Genomic DNA, 16,476 nt, shown 5'->3' on the forward strand with positions numbered 1-16,476 from the left:
ATGAAGCAAGGATCAGTATAGGTGCTAAAATTAAAATGAAAACAACGATATAATCTCATACATGTAGGCTGTCTACTACTATAGTATTCTGTCTAAGTCGAGTTGAACCCGCAGTGTTCTTTTTTACCCCCTTGTTGACATGTCCATGCAATATTTTTAGATTGAAAAATCAGTAGTCAATGCCACATCTGAGCATTTTCAAATAAAAATGCAGTGTACAGAGGACATTTGCACAAACAGCGATTCAGACTTCCCAGGTTTCGTACATAACAGACCCAAGACAAACTTTAGAAACCAATCCTGTCTACTTGCAAGGTGCCATTTTTTTTTTGTTCTTCTTTTTGAACAACTCTGCAACTTAGAGTTATAGAGGTTGTCGATGAGGTTTCTTAAATGCTGTCCCACTCTTTCTAAAGGGGCTTGAAAAAGTTGGTGGATGTTTTTGGGGATAGATTCAGGTTACTGGACATCCAAAGCTGTCTGAAACTATTTCTTAGATAACAAATGGTGAGCTGTGGATTTTCAAGTGCCTTCAAGTGCCCTCCTATGATCCGAACAGCCTGCTCTTGTTTTTCTCTTGTAGTCTGTGGCATTGCTTCATTTGAATAAAGCTGCATTTTAATGAGACCTTTTATAGTCACTGGTCAAAGGAGTGTCTGGTCGTGCTATTTGATCTCTGTATTTGATCATTGTCCTTTATATTGTCCTTTTGTGGATGAACTCAGTAGTTATGAATCTGTCAGAAGATAGTCTGGCTCACTGGGTGTAGATTGCAGGGAGAAACCGGCCACTGGAGATACATTTCATAAAGTTTTATTCTCCTCTCCTGTTATCTATGTGTTATTGTTTTCAAAGCCCCTTCATTTCATGACACTTTGCAAGCAACTTAGCACACTGAAAATGTCAAGTTTTGCACCTGATTTGTATTGTGTAAGGCATTTTAATGATAGTGCTCACCTCCCTGTGTGCAAATGTTACACCAAAACAGTGGGTGCGCTCCAGTGTCCACACTACTGCACCATATAGTACACCAGAAAAAAAAAGATTTAGTATGTCAAAAATTGACCCGGTTTAAAGTTTGAAAATGTGGAAAATAAATATATTTGAAACAGTGAAACTTCTGATGGAAATGTTAAAAAATGTTTCTTAAATCATTTTTGTGAATGTTCTTAAAGAAAATAGAAGTTTTACTGATATATATGTAATCCTTTTAGATATTTTTAGGATTTTTTGGAAGATTTTCATTCATTTTAAAAAAAATATTTACAACAATTTTCTTGCCAAATTTGGGGAATTTTTTTAAAAAACAAAACTTCAGAGGGAAACTTCAGGAATTTTTGGAATTTTCTTCCTGAAGGTTTTGCAAATTTTCAGAAATTTTGGGAATATTCTTGCTGAATTTTGGGATTTTTTTCAGACAAGGAAACAATATTTTTTGTGCCCATAAATGAAGACAACAGGAGGGTTAATGCTTTTCTAACCATAACAATAAAAACTATATATATATGTGTGTGTGTGTGTGTGTGTGTGTGTGTGTGTGTGTGTGTGTGTGTGTGTGTGTGTGTGTGTGTGTGTGTGTGTGTGTGTGTGTGTACATATATTATTATATATCTAGAAAAGAAGAATATATTAGAAAAGACGATAATTTGCATGCTTTTTTGTTTGTTTTTTCATGTCGGTGTTTGAACACTGTGAACACGATCCTCTATGTGTGTTTTATTTTGTAAACACCGGCCGGCAGTGTGTTCGTGTGTGTTGAAGTCTATTGACAGTTAAAGGCGCTGCAGGGGACCTGAGGCCGCCGGAGAAGACTCCGCATTTCAAGGAATACAGCCACAAAGACTAGTAAAGGATAACCGGACCAAGCAGATGATGAACACACCGAATACACTCCGTGCGAACCGAGCCGTGGTCGTTTGGAGTCAGCCGGCTCAAATCTCAGCTCTCTCATCCCCGCTCAGTGGACGTCGGTAGCCGCCTGCCCGGCTTGCTAGCCCCGCAGTCCTTCAAACAAACCCTCCGCTCCACAATCACGGATCTGCTCTGTTTTTTTTTAACGGCATTACGAAAGCCAGCCAGCATCAGGCAGAGCTCACTGGAGCATATGACGCCCATTTGCTCTCTGTGAAGCGGCGGTGTAACCTTCAGGTCCCGTATTGCGGCTCTGACCGCTAGGACCGAGCTAGCATCCTCTGGAGTCGGATGGACGAGCGGCTCTGCATCCCTGCAGCCCGGGACGCGTTCAGGCTGCTGCTGCTGGAATGCTAACCAACGAGGAAGTGGCTCGAACATGACGGGAGGCGTTTCATCCCTCAGGCTCGTCGGCGCTGCTCAGACATTTCCTAGATGCCAGGTGTAATGACCGTCCCCCAGCATGCCTGTGGCCGGCCGTGCCTGCCTCCAGCCCTGCGGATGACACTCACACAGGTAGCGGCGGTTCAGAGCGAGCAGCGGCGGCGCGGACACACCGTCGCCGGGTAGCACCGACAGACTTGACGTGAGCTTGCTAGCGCCGAGCTAGGCGGCTAACAGCACAATATAACCCCCCAACTACACTAATGGTGTCCCATAAGGTTTTAGTGGCAATAATCCTGCTGAACGTGTATATAGGTGTACAGTCTGTTTTCTACTTGTTCGGCGGCGTCCTTTTAACGGTCCTCTTTGCTATGGCATTTCTAAACGGACCCAGGCTGCTGGACTGGGCGAGTTCACCTCCACATCTTCAGTTCAACAAATACGTCCTGACGGGGTACCGGCCCATCTCCTCCGTGCAGGACTGCATCAGGAGCCTGTTTTACCTGCACAATGAACTTGGAAACATTTACACTCACGGTGAGTGCAGAAAAAATCAGCCGGATCTGCTTCGTCAGCGGCTCAGATTAGTGCGACTTTGAGCGTTAACCGGGACAGATGCTGCACCTGCAGAGGGACGATGCCAGCACGGAGCCGTGAGGAAAAACCCTCAACACCTGATGTTTAGGCCAAATGCACACACATGCATGTCAATATAACACAATTACAGGCCAGTTTTAGTTCATGAAGCGTCAGGAATAAGGCTGCTACTGAGGATTGTTGTCATTGTCGAATAATTCCTCCATTAATCATTAGTTAATTAGACCAATTAGTCCAAATTGGCAAATCTCTTTTGTCCACAACTCACAATTTATTTATTAGTCGAACAGTTGACTAATCCATTAATCTTGTCAGAGGCATGAAGCCATGAAGCATAAAACCTTCATATTTGAAGAATTTGAGAATATTTACCAAATATCTGAAGCATCAGGAATAAGGCTAAAACTAAGGATTGTTCCCACTGTCCAATAATATAGTGATTAATTGATTAATTAATTACATCAATACAAGAAATCTCTTATTTTGTCCACAACTGGCAATTAATAATATTGAAAAATAGTATTAATTTTGTCAGAGGCATAATGCCAAACAGGATTCATGACTTCAAAACTTAATATCTTATATTTAGACTAAATACACACAGACACATGTCAGTATTTAACAATTACAGGCCAATTTTGGTTCATGAAGCATCAGAAATAAGGCTGCAACTCAGGATTGTTGTCATTGTTGAATATTTTTTTCAATCAGTTAGCTAATTAGGTATGTAACATGTCAAAATTTATGGAAAATATCGCTGCGTTTTTCCCACAGCCAGATGACAAAGATGACGACCGTCTTATTTCATCTAAATATGTTGAGTTTTCTGTCGTAGAGGATTAAAGAAAGCAGAAAATATTACAGTTTAACAAGTTAGAATCACAATTTTTTGCTTTTGTTCTCACACAATTATTAATTGATGATCAAAATAGTTGTCGATCAATTTAATAGTTGACAACTAATTGATTAATCGTTGCAGAGTTGTGATGCTAAGTCGGACTCATGAAGCCACACATGATTTAAAAGCCTTAAAAGCATTTATTATTAAAGAATAATAAACACATACACATTTACACATACAGTTAGTGCTAAAAATTCTGACAATATTTAACAATTATAAGCCTGTTTTAGTTTATGTAGGAGCAGAAATAAGGATGCAATGAAGGACTAGTTTGATAGGCAAATGTTTTCTCAACTGATCGATTAGTTGAGGTCTGTAAAATATCAAAGAATTGTGTTTACCAAAGCCGGAGGAGACAAATATCTGGTTTTGTCCAGGAGGAAAGGAAGAAAATGAGAAAATTTTCCAATTTAAGAGGCTGCAATCACAGAGTTTTGACTTTTATTCTAACAAAATAGCTTCAATCCCTTAACAAAAATAGGCGAATAATTTAATAGTTACAATACAACCAATTGATTTTTGCAGCTGTATTTAGTAATTTGCTTGAAATACTGCCTTATAGTGTTTAATACTATTTAAATCATGTGTTTTGATTTGAGAGTCATAGCAAGTTACACATTTGAGTTTATCATCAGTACATGAGCACAACTAATTACATTTACTCCAGTATTGTACGTAAGTGCAATTATACAGGCCGTGCAGTTAATTTGAGAGTTTCCATTTAAAAAAGCTGCTTAGTATTTCTGCTGCACTACAGTTCAAAGAGAAATATTCTTTTACTCCACTCACAGCTGTAGTTAGTTCTTACATGCAAAATAAAATGAGACAAACCTCTGCAGTGTCAAAATAATTTAGTTTTTAAAGAAAATACTGTGATTCATTCATCTGCCACTTAATCTTCTGCATGTTTTAGCCATGAATCCATATTTATTCAGTTTTCAGCAGCAAATCGCCTCATGTTTTTGCTTTCAAAATCTTGAAAATGTGTGAACATGTAAGACAACATATTGGATCAGTCATTTCAGCTCTAAGATATAGTTTCAGTTTGCTCCAGCCTGACCAGAAAAAGTAGTAAAACGTTTAGTTAATGTCTTTCGCCACACAACTACATTAGTGATACTGACAAATATGGACCTACGCATTTTTTAAGTAGTAAAATGGTCAGACATTATTAGTTTGCAGTCATTTTACAAGTTGTGTGAGCAAAACACATGTGAAGGTGAGTTTTATTTTCTTTTGATTTCATTTTGTGCATGTGCCAAATTGATGAAGTGTGAATTTTGGTCATTAATTATGGAGAAAAAAAATGCCTCAGGCCATGTTTTCTCAGCTCTCCTCACTTCAAGATGAACAGATTTTTTTAAAGAAACAAGTTTGACTTAAAGGTTTGTTCACCTGGCCCTCGGTGTCGTGGTTACACAATATGCTATTCTTTTTATAGTTTTGTGTGAGCCCCAAATGAATTGCAGTAATGTGTTAATCTGTGCAGCCAGAGGTGAGACTGAGGTGTCAACAATCTGCATGTTGTTTTTCTGCTGTTGATATGATAGTTCTCCTCGGTAGTAAGACTGGTGTCCTCTGCCTCCTGCTCTCCCGTTCAAATGCGTCCTCTGTGCGTTCGCTGACCGCTGAGAATCTGACAACTTCCTCGTTGTGAAGGTCATCATCTCACGGTGCTCCGAGCTGCAGATTAAACTGCAGCGGGGGGGATCATGAGAGGCCCTGGAGGAGCCCAGCTGTGCTGGTTGAGGCTGTTTTTTGCTGTTGTTGTGGGGTAGTAACATTTCAGCTAAGTTTTCCTGAGCCGCCTTGTTTTGCATATAAACTGAAAACATCCTGCCCACAGCTCCGGTCCCAGGCTTTCAGAGCAGCTCCTCTCCGCCGTGTCCAAGCTCGAGTTCGGCCGGTCAGGCTCAGGACGAGTGAAAGGGGAGGAGCGCAGATAATGCACTTAAAATAGATGTGTTAGAGTAGATGGCATTCCCTGTATCACCTGCCTGGGACAAACGGCTTGACATTGGGAAAGGCAGAGCGTGCAGAAATAAGGGAAAGGGAGTGCTATATGTGTGCCGCGGGGAGATAAATGATCGTAACAACTGTATGTGGATCAAATTTCAAGGTCTGGCTTTTTGCTCACGTAGCAGTGGCTGCCTGCTACAAGAGAGGCTCAGATTGGAGCTGTGTAGCCATTAGCCGCTGGGGTGTTTTTGCTGCATCAAAATAAGGGGCTTAGCGGGAGCCTCGTCTTTCTTTCTCAGAGGGAAACACTGATAGGAAGGTTTCCCCCTCTGCTCTTCTTGCTGTTGTCGATGCACATTCAGCAGAGCCGGGAAGCCCTTTGCAGCTGCTGTTTCTTGTACAGTTTGAAAAGAAAAGAAATCCTGAGCCAAATAATTTATCACAATAAACCAGGGCTGTTAAAACTAATGCGTTGATGCGGATTAATCCATCGTCATTTAACGCAATTAACCCACCTGCAGCACAGAATGACTCAAAATCCCCTAAACGTTTCTGGCAACGCGTTTTTGTCCAAGTAGGCTTACCGTAGTGCATGCCGCCGCACATGCGCAAATGTGTAGTTGATCCAGAAGTGGCCGAACCACTAAATATACATGTGAGAAACGCGACTAATATAGATTAAAAATGAATGTTAATTTGATTGTGATTAATCAAAATTAATCCACAGCAACCATATGATTAATCTGACTAAAACTTTTAGTCGTTGACATTACTACAATAAATACATCACCTTAATTTGGTGACAGCTGCTGTGTTACTTGAGCGGATGGTTCTCATACCAGCGTGCCTCAGGATATATATATTTTTTGTCATCTAGTGGACGAAACTTCAAACAGAAATAATCCTTCAAAGTCTGTCACCTTATAAGCTTCAATTACATGCTGCTGAATCTGTTAAGTACATCTTTGTTTGTGTTGCTCATCTGTGATTGGGAATAACTAAATAGACCTTTTTCCGAAACGTCATCATCGAACGTCACCGCCGGTCACCGGCCCGAGCAACGCGATTCCGCCATTTTAAGAGGGGTATGCTTTGCCTTGACGACCATTACTTTCCCACGTTTCCCTCCCGATTTGAACGACCAAAAGCAGATATGCCCAAAACCTGCGCTGTTTTTGGCTGTAGTTCTCAGTCATGGAGCAACAAGAACATTTCCTTTTACAGGATTCCGACTGAAAAAGGCCAGAAAAGGAGTTTATGGCTCACAGCATTGAGGCGGATTAACAATAATGGAACCACATGGAGCCCACAGTCAAAATGGTCCTATGTTTGCAGTCAGCATTTCTTCAATGGTATGTTGTGTTTCATGAAATTATTACCCCTTAACTGATTTTCTGAAATTATTAATTAATACCCGTTGCGCTTCAGTGTCCCGCCCGCGGTACACTTTGAGATCTTCATAAGCAATTTGCTAAATGGCTGAAACTGCAAACGCGATTATACAAACACTATACGCCGATGGAAAGCTTAGATTCTCATGAATCCGCCGGTATAAACCACTTTCTGATGTGATTACCACAGCCGGTAATATAACCACATTTGTCCGAAAAACAACGAATATCCATCCATCCGTTCTCTATTCATGGCTTCAACGTACACAGCGCGACTCACATTTCCGGGTTCATTATTACACACAGATGAAAATATTCCACAAAAAACGGCCATAATCCAACCTTGGACATCCAGACGAAACAAGCCAGTAACATATTTTGTCCAAAACATGTCTTGAAGACGGTATATGATCCACGAATAGGTCGTTTTCAAGGAAATACACCTCGCGATGCTCGTCCAATATTCCCTGTATTTCTCATCATATTTTTATTTACAAATAGAATATTAGCGATTTTTTGTACTGAAAATGGCTGGAATTGACTGCAGCTTATGATGTCTATAATTATCTGAAATGTTGAGGGCTGGCTACTTAGCTTAGGCTAGTGCTAGCTGTGCTTCCCACAAAAAGTCAGGGGTCTTTCTACTCACACTGCTATTTTTAAACACTCCTAAACTCAATACTGAACAAACAAGTCTCCCTTCTCTCCTCCCTTTCGTTCTGCTAACTACTATGCTGTAATCAGCAGCATTGTCCTCATTATTGTTAGCACCTCATACCCTTGGGCCTAGGGTGGGTCGAGCTCATTTACAGGTATCTGACTCTTAGTTTTGATAATGCACATCTAACTAATATACATAAACTACTTCCACTTGAAATTAAAAGGTGTAATGGCTCACCCCGTTAGCTTAACATTTGCTTAGCATAGCGGAGCTGGTGTAGCCGTATCTTACAAGGCATTTAATATTCTGACATTGACCTGTATGCACAAAAACATATAAATATAAGCATACCTCAAAGAAAACGTATGAGTCCAGGCTTTTATAAGTCTTCATCTTCTCCATTGTGTGGATGCCTGGGCTGTTGATAAGGTACTGGTAAATGGAGTGTCATTGAAGATCTGGCCACATAGTAGGGTCGTTATCCCATGAAACCAGAGGAATTTGGTACTGACATGACTGTAAACCAACCAGTTCTAATTTTTCTTGATACCGTAGCTTGGCTTTTGGCTCAAGATTTCCGAAATAATCAGCAGACATTTTTCTCCGGGTCAAAACTGCGCGGTTTCGGCGGTCAAATCGCGGTTGCTAATGACTTTGTTGCCCCCTCTTAAAATGGCCGCGTGCGTTGCTAAGGAAGGTATGGTCACGTGTCCCAGACTCTGACGTCACTGCGAAAAGGTCTATAGCTACACTGTAAAAAAATATTCGTAAATTTTACAGTGGAAAACTGTCACAACCATGACAGTAAAAATCTGTAAACTCTAAAACAATTTGATACAGTTTAAATAACACTGAATCACCGTAAATATGGTCATTGGGAATAAAAGTATATATTTTTTGTTTTTTTTCTCTTGAAACAATACATTTGCCTACTTTTGCAGTTTTTTCAAGGAAAAATGCCATCATATGTCTGACATTCAATACTGTAACTTTTGCATTCCCTGTTCAAAAAGAATACTAGTTTTCACAGTTAAATGTACGTACTGTTGGTGTTTTTTTGCATTTATTTCGTGTACAAAAATCTCCTTTGTACAGGTCAAAATGATTTGCTTTTGTGATAATAACAGACATATGTTTTCATAATAAAGACAGCTATAACTTCAGTTGTTTCACATCACGCTAAAAAGTACACCTATTAAATGTTAAATACACTAACTATTGTGCTCATAATGAAAAACTGCTGTAATATGTATAATACGTCACACACCTTTATTTTATATGGTATTTTCACGTAAAACTCATTTTATTTATTTACAGTAAAATGTGGAATGAAGCACATTTTCGATACATTACTGTAAATGAGGAAAATTTTTTTGCTGTAATTTTATTGTAGCGTTCTGGCGACCGCAAGGATTTTACCGTATAGATAACAGTTCTTTTTTTTTTTTTTTACATTGTAGTGTTTTCCGTTTCTTCCAGGCATCCCTTTGGTTTGCTTCCTGGTGCTGCTGCCGCTCAACATCCCCTGGTCCCAGATCAGCGTCACGTGGTTGGGCGTGGTGCACTTCCTGGCCTGCCTGTCGCCCCAGCTGGGCTCGGTGCTCTACCACCTCTTCATGAACCACGAGGGAGGCGAGCCGGTCTACCACACCCTCCTCAAGCTCGACGTGTGCGGAATCTGCATGATCAACACGCTGGGTGAGCCTCCTCAGCAGATCGCCTCGCCGCCGCTTGTCATGTCGGATTCGTTGTCAGCTGCCGCCCTCTGTTTGCTTTGAGGGTGGAATTTTTTTCTTTATCGATTGTCAATGATTTACCGTGGAAGTGTTTTGCTTGGAGGTGTACCGATATTGATTGGCCAGAGCACATTTCACTACAGAGTGCAACGTTAAGTCAGTCGCCCAGCGCAAGCGGTGATCCAAGTTCTGAAATGATTATTGATCTGCGTGTGCTGCCTATGTTAACCTACAGTAAAACAAATGACAAGTGCATTATTTTTCATTTATTTATCTGCTCGTGTACTTTGAACAAACCTTATTGATCGTCCTACAGCACATATGCAGATAGTAGTACAACAGTAATTAATATTTTGACAACACAGAGGGTAGAAGATGACTATTTTAATTGTTGTTCTGTCATTGATTAATTGCATTTCTCTATGAAATGTCAAAGAGCAGTAAAAATTCTCAAAGCTCATCTCTAAGGTGACATCCTCATATTATACAAATCACCATTTTACATTTAAATATATCAGAGCACAACATCAAATCTTTACATTTGGAAGCTGGAACCGGAGAAAGTTTGCTTAAAAAAATCCTTTGTGATGATCAAAATCCCAACTAATTGTGAGTCGACTGACTAATAGATTTGTTATCTTTAGCTCTATGTCAGTCTGATAAAGGAGAACTTTTTTCCTGTTTACAAATCTGAAACTTCTGCGAAGCATAAGGTTCTTTCACACGCAATTGTTCAAGGCTGGACTCTTGTTCCTTTAAGGCCAGTTCATGGTTTCTGCTTCTGTGGGCTCATTTTTCACTGCAACGTAAAGTCCTGCACCTCTGTGGAAACAGCACAACCACGAGACTAGAAGTAGAGAGAACTTAGAAATGTATTCAGTGTCGTATGACACAGCCATAATGTAATAAATCCCACAAAAAAGAAATAAATTAAGGTGGAATTTTTGAGTGCAACATTTTCCTAAGTGCTCACAATTATTGCCAGTATTGAAAAAACAGCGGCTGCAAACACAAGATATAATGTTGTTTTACTACTTAAATGTTTTGTTTCCATACTTGTCTGATATCTGGACCTCAGAGTTTTTGACACATCTCAGTCACTAGTGGGTTCTTAGTTGCATGAAGTAGTGCAGAATTTTTACTTCTTTTTCCACATGATCTAGTTAATGTGAACAGTTTGTTTTATACAATGTTTAGTTGAGACATACAGACTAACATGATTTTAATGAAAATCATGATTTTATGCTTAGATTTGGTTCATTTTTCTGATGGAAGTACACATGAACACGTATTTGTGACTGTTGGAAAACTGAATATCTGACTTGTCTTTCTGTATTTACTGCTTCTATCTCTGATAAATTGTGTATTTCTCAAGATATTTTAAGGATAACATGCTTTTTTTTGAACCAGTCAGCAGGTTTTAGGCCTTTTGAGAGTAAAGAGCAAGTCCTTATTTACAATGTCGACCTGGCAAAAGTCAGAGCTTTATGAAGAAACAGGCTGAAGGCTAGGGACAAGTCTAATGTGACACGAGTTGAGTACTTGAAGCCCAGTGAGGCAGCGACTCCTCTTTTAATCCTTGTTTCGTCCTGCAGGTCAAAATTGACCCAATTTAAAGTTTGAAAATGTGGGGAAAAAATATATTTTCACAGGGAAACTTCTGATGTCCACATTTTCAGCATTTTTGGGAAATAGTGGAACATTTTTTGGTGGAAAAAAGAAATGTTAAAAATGTTTCTTAAAAACCACCAAAATCCAGCAAAATTTGCTGGATTTTGGTTGATTTTTATGTGAATGTTCTTAAAGAAAATATTAGAAGTTTTACTGATATATATGTAATCACTTTAGATATTTGTAAGATTTTTTTTTGGAAGATTTTTACTCACTTTTTAAAAATATTTACAAGAAATTTCTTACCAAATTTGGGGGATTTAAAAAAAAAACTTAAAAAGGAAGTATTATTGGAATATTCTTCTTGAAAGTTTTGCAAATTTTCAGAAATTTGTGGATTTTTTTTGCTGAGTTTTTGGACTGTTTTGAGACAGGAAACAATATTTTTGGTGCCTGTAAATGAGGACAACAGGAGGGTTAAAGATGTGAACGTTGCTGACTCGGCTCTGAAAAGGTCGTGTCAGACAGGGTTCAGACTGTCTGACTGTTGATCTCTGTGCTGTGCAGCAGGCGTGATGTTGCTGCTGAGTTGTGCCTAGGCACTCGATCACTGACTTCCTTGTGTGTGTCTCTTGTCTCAGGTGCGCTGCCCATTGTCTACAGCACGCTGTTGTGCTACCCGTTCATCCGCACTGTGGCCCTGTTAGTCTACATCCTGCTGTCCAGCCACGCCATCTACTGCGCCGTCACGGCTCGCAGCAGCGTGCGGCGGCTGCGCTCCTTCGCCTGGCAGGCTCTGTTCCGCTTCTCCTTCTTCCTGCTGCGCTGGGTGGGCGTGGGCGGCGGCAGCCCCACCTCGCTACGCCACTTCCTCATGATGGACGCGCTGGCCGTGCTGGGCGGGGTCATCAACATCACGCGCATCCCGGAGCGCTTCCGGCCGGGCCTCTTTGACTACTGGTGCAACAGCCACCAGATCATGCATGTACTGGTGGTGGGCTCCATCCTCTACCTGCACTGGGGCGTCCTGGACGACCTGCTGTGGATCAACAGCTACAACTGCCCCTCAGACTGACCCCCACTACGGCCCCCACCCCCCAACAAGGAGCGCCGCCGACACGACGACGAAGGACCTCTGGGGGGGAGCGGGGTGTGTGGAGAGGGAGGGAGGGGGAGGAGGGGAGACAGGGGGAGAACTGATGCTGTGCATGTGTTCACCTCATGCGCTCAGAATGTTCATATCTTCGTCGGTCTTTGTGCGAATGCAGGTAAACGTATGTCAAGTAACACGCACAATCATTTTGACTCTCTCGCCACAAACATGAGCAGACACTCACATTCATGCAGTTATTTAGAGTATTAAACACTGTAAAGTCATAGGAAAAGGCTTCAGTAAAAGGCTTCTGCTGAGCTTAAAGCCTTTACGAAATAACAGAAGCTGAGCATTAGTTGAAGTGGTTGCTAAATATCTCACGCTCAAGTCCTCTCAGATGTCACTGTTGCTACCTATGCAGCACATCCATATCTCAGCTCATGCACATCACACACTACACACACTCCTCCCTCGCACATATATTTTTATACTACATGTTCGTACTGGAAGTGCTGCGCAAAGCACTCCTTGAGTTTTCACTTATTTATTTCCTCGTTTTGTGCCACTGCCTCTTTCTTTGTGTGCGTGTCGGTTTCAGCTGTTCTTACCGGCACCAGATGAAGATGGACGAGGGGTTCATTCCTGAACACGTTGGCCATGAGTTTACTCGCTTTAGGACCGCAAAGTTAGTGTGGAGCAGTGTTATCAGCTTTGTTTGCACCTGTGCCAACGAAAGCCAGGTGTGTTTAAACAGAAAAGAAACTGCACCCGTTTACAACCTGTGTTCTGTCGCGTCAGACAGAATCCCCATGTCCGGCAAAGTTCTCATTATTTATTGTTGTGCATTTATGATAACCTCCATTTGTGAGGAAACTGTTACCACTAATTATTTTTATGAAGTTTTCGTATTTTTAGGTTAAAAATGTAGAAACTCAGTGCTGTGTATTGAGTCTTCAGTTTATTTTCTGCACAAAGGTTGCGTATAAAAGCCCTCTAATCTGCAATTTTAAACAACAAACCTTTGGATGACGTTGTTGCTCTTCACTGAAATGCCTCTGTGTGTACATACGTGGCAGCAGGATGCATTGAGAAATAAGATGTTGCCATTTAAAGGTAGCCAACTATAGCTTGTGAGGTTTTCTAGTTAATGTTTTGACACTGTAAACCCATTTGGCAAAGAGCAGATATTTGTCTTTGATCCATTATGCACAAAGTAATGTAGTTAAGGAATAGATTATATCCGTTCTTCTTTTTATTCATCGGTATTTATTTGTTGCCGCAGGTAGCTCTGTGTCTGTCAGCTGCTTTAACAGCTGTGCTGCTGCTGTGGAGGATCACAGGCTCACAGATCAAGCTAGAGGTCAAAGAAAATCTTTTGTTTTATTCAAACCGTGCAAATCCTGAGGATTAGCTCCGTTTTTCCTCCCCACCCGCTTTTCTTTCCTGCAATATGTGGCTTCACAGTAATATATTGGAGCAAGATCCGTTGCTGTGCATCGCATTTCATTCATAATAATCAGACAGAAAGCAGCTGACCTTAAACACGCCTGTTCAGTTCAGTTATTTACATCAGTTTTTCTCAGACTTGAATTCGATTCTACTGTATTTGGATGTTTACTTGTACATTATATATTAATGTTTTGTCATGATTGCCACAAAATGAGCACATAATTGCCACATGATGCTTTTGAATGCACTGTTTTTGCTCTGCAGCTGTGTTTGTGTTCTGTGACAGAGCAGAACTTATCTTGCACTTTTTTTAACCTGAGTAGAGGTTCGACTCTGATGAGTCATTTTAAAGCAGTGTGGTGTGTATTTATAGATATATATATTAAGCTGGTCTAACTAAGCAGGAATGAACCCCTTCGCCCTCCTGCCATGTTAAAGGCACAGCAGCTCTGTGTGTATGTCCATGATTGTTTCGACCTCATACTCTGCTGTGCTTTTTCGGTTGCTACTCTCAAGTTAAAGTAACTGTTGCGCTGTTCCGTCACGTTCAAGACCGCTGTCTGACGACTGATTCCTTATTGAGAGGCAGACTTTACTTTCTTAATGACATTGCACTTGTTTCCCATGCCAACAGTCACAGCCGCCCACTGACTAGTTGCCAATCCCGTCAGTCCCATTTCATCTTGCCAAATTAGCAGCGTCTGAGGCGTAGCACACCCTCTGCTTCCTGCGCTGACACTGACTCATAGGTGAAGAAGGACCTCCCAGAGCCTTTATCACGTACACTAACCTCAGACTGCACCCCCTCACCCTGATAGAGTCAAATACTGTTTGTGTGCTAGTCTCACTCCAACGGTGATTATTACCTGCTATGACCGGGGATCAATGTAAAAGCTGAAACTAATGTATTTTTGGCCATTGAATGAAAAAAAAAACAATGCATGAAAGTAGCTGTGAATCAGAAACTGATGTCTCATCGTGTTAGCTAATCGTTTGTACATCGTAGCCAGCAACAGGTCATCCGCTCACTCCTGGAAATGACTGTGTGGGTAGTCGGGGGTGGTTTGAAAGGTAGGGTCACTACTATAAGAAGACGACAGATCAGAGGCAATACATCACTATCAAACAAACTGCACTGTTCATTGTTCTCCAAAGGGCTTTGGATTCAAGTAAATTACAATTCTCAAACATATTTAAAGTCCATATAAATAATGTAAATACATGTATGTAGATTATATAATACATACAGTGCAGACAAAATATACCCAGATTCATTTTTTTTTAACAATCTGCGGAGGAAGGACAATAAGAAGGAATGGGATTGATGCTTTGCCACATAGAAGCTGCTGCTCTCTTTCATAGCCAAAGTGAAACATGAGAGAGGGAGGCAGGCGGCTCGGTGCGGCGCTTCAGAGCGATATCAATGACGTGTTTGCTTAGCTGTGTCCATGTGTATGTGAACAACACGGGGAAAAAATACTGAAATCGGTTTCAGTGCTAATGTAGAGTTGTTTGACTTTTTGTGGCCCTAACTGAGAATGCTTTTGATCATTTAAATGTAACCGCTTTTTTTTTTTTTTTTTTTAAGACACGCGAGAAAGACGTTTATGACCACAGTGGGGGAACCTTGGCGGGCATGTGAATACCTCGTGACTACCACTGGTCTATCTATGCATTATCAGCCGGAGGATACGCAACAGTGAAGTCAATTTGTGTTTGTTAATCGGCCCTCTGATCCGCCGTAACGGAGGGCTCACTCCAACATCCTGGGTCTCCCACTTCTCAGGGTGCCATAGCAGTAGCTGTAACATCCGAGGCCTGACCTCTGCTGTCTGAAACATGTCTGTGGAGACGTCTGTCTACCTTCACCCGCCCTCTAAAACCAGTCTGTTCATGCTGTGACTGGAAACAAGGGAGGAAGAAGGTAGAAAGGGGGTATTTCTCTAAAAAAAAATAATATAAATATACATGTTATGGGAGTGGAGTCTGATCAGAAAATTGGTCTTTGTCCTTCTGTCTGTATGTTAAATGAAAAAAAAAGACATAAAATGATGTATGGAAGCATCACTAACAAAACTAAATTCAGTTTTTTATTACACAGGTGCCGGATAGCCTGTTAACACGCTGTTTATAATGGATTACCTGTATTGTTATATACTGATTATTCTGATTACTGTTATTCTGTGGATCCTAATAATGACACTGGTCTATGTGTACAGGTAATGAGACAAGCCCTTTCCTTTAGGATGAAGGGAGCTATCTGGAGGGTCTGTCTGTTATCCTGTCTTCATATCTGCAATGTCACGGCATTTTTAACGTGTCAAAGGAGCGCGTGTGGCTCCATCTAGTGGAGGTTCGTGTTCACTGATGCAGGCATTACTGTAGCCATACCGCAGCCAAATGAAAGCAGCTGACAGGCGGTAATACTGTCAATCCGGGTCTGCGGTTTTCCTCCAGGGTCGTTACTTTCTCTTTCCAGATCATGTATGTGCACATGTGTGTATGAGCTCTCCTGCAGAACCCATGCAAGCATGAAATGTGTATGTCGTCCGGTTTACTTTCTCCTGTTGCACCGACGGGATGCTGACTGCACCCTCAGAGTGCCTCATTATCCAGTCTGTGTGCTCGCAAATGAACGCGCTCCAACACAGACACACACACTCCGTTCCTGTGCTGTAGTTCACATGTGTGTCCGACATTAGTGTCCTGTGTAACAGACAGGCTCTCACACTCCTCAGTCTCCAGCAACGATTGTGCAATAAACTGAAGTCTATATTTTTAAA

At 41.2% G+C, this 16,476-nt stretch overlaps 1 protein-coding gene across 2 annotated transcripts; it reads left to right on the plus strand.

Annotated features, from left to right (window-relative positions):
• The first annotated feature begins 1,742 nt into the window (after window positions 1–1,742).
• Window positions 1,743–16,476, plus strand: paqr4a (progestin and adipoQ receptor family member IVa). Of its 2 annotated transcripts, none has more exons than XM_022195072.2 (3): window positions 1,743–2,832; window positions 9,284–9,502; window positions 11,793–16,476. In XM_022195072.2, exons 1-3 carry the CDS (start codon window positions 2,559–2,561, stop codon window positions 12,224–12,226), a joined length of 927 nt encoding a protein of 308 aa, XP_022050764.2. In that variant the 5' UTR covers window positions 1,743–2,558; the 3' UTR covers window positions 12,227–16,476. The 2 variants fall into 2 exon arrangements, with proteins under 2 accessions (XP_022050764.2, XP_051797113.1); XM_051941153.1 differs by having other exon boundaries at window positions 2,688–2,832; window positions 9,265–9,502.

This window comes from Acanthochromis polyacanthus, chromosome 21, assembly GCF_021347895.1.
Source record: "Acanthochromis polyacanthus isolate Apoly-LR-REF ecotype Palm Island chromosome 21, KAUST_Apoly_ChrSc, whole genome shotgun sequence".
Classification (NCBI taxonomy): Eukaryota; Metazoa; Chordata; class Actinopteri; family Pomacentridae; genus Acanthochromis; species Acanthochromis polyacanthus.

Coding starts and splice junctions, on each gene's coding strand:
- paqr4a (XM_022195072.2), top strand. CDS start 2,559: ATGGTGTCCCATAAGGTTTTAGTGGCAATAATCCTGCTGAACGTGTAT. Junction 2,833..9,283: donor TGGAAACATTTACACTCACG/GTGAGTGCAGAA, acceptor CGTTTCTTCCAG/GCATCCCTTTGGTTTGCTTC. Junction 9,503..11,792: donor CTGCATGATCAACACGCTGG/GTGAGCCTCCTC, acceptor CTCTTGTCTCAG/GTGCGCTGCCCATTGTCTAC.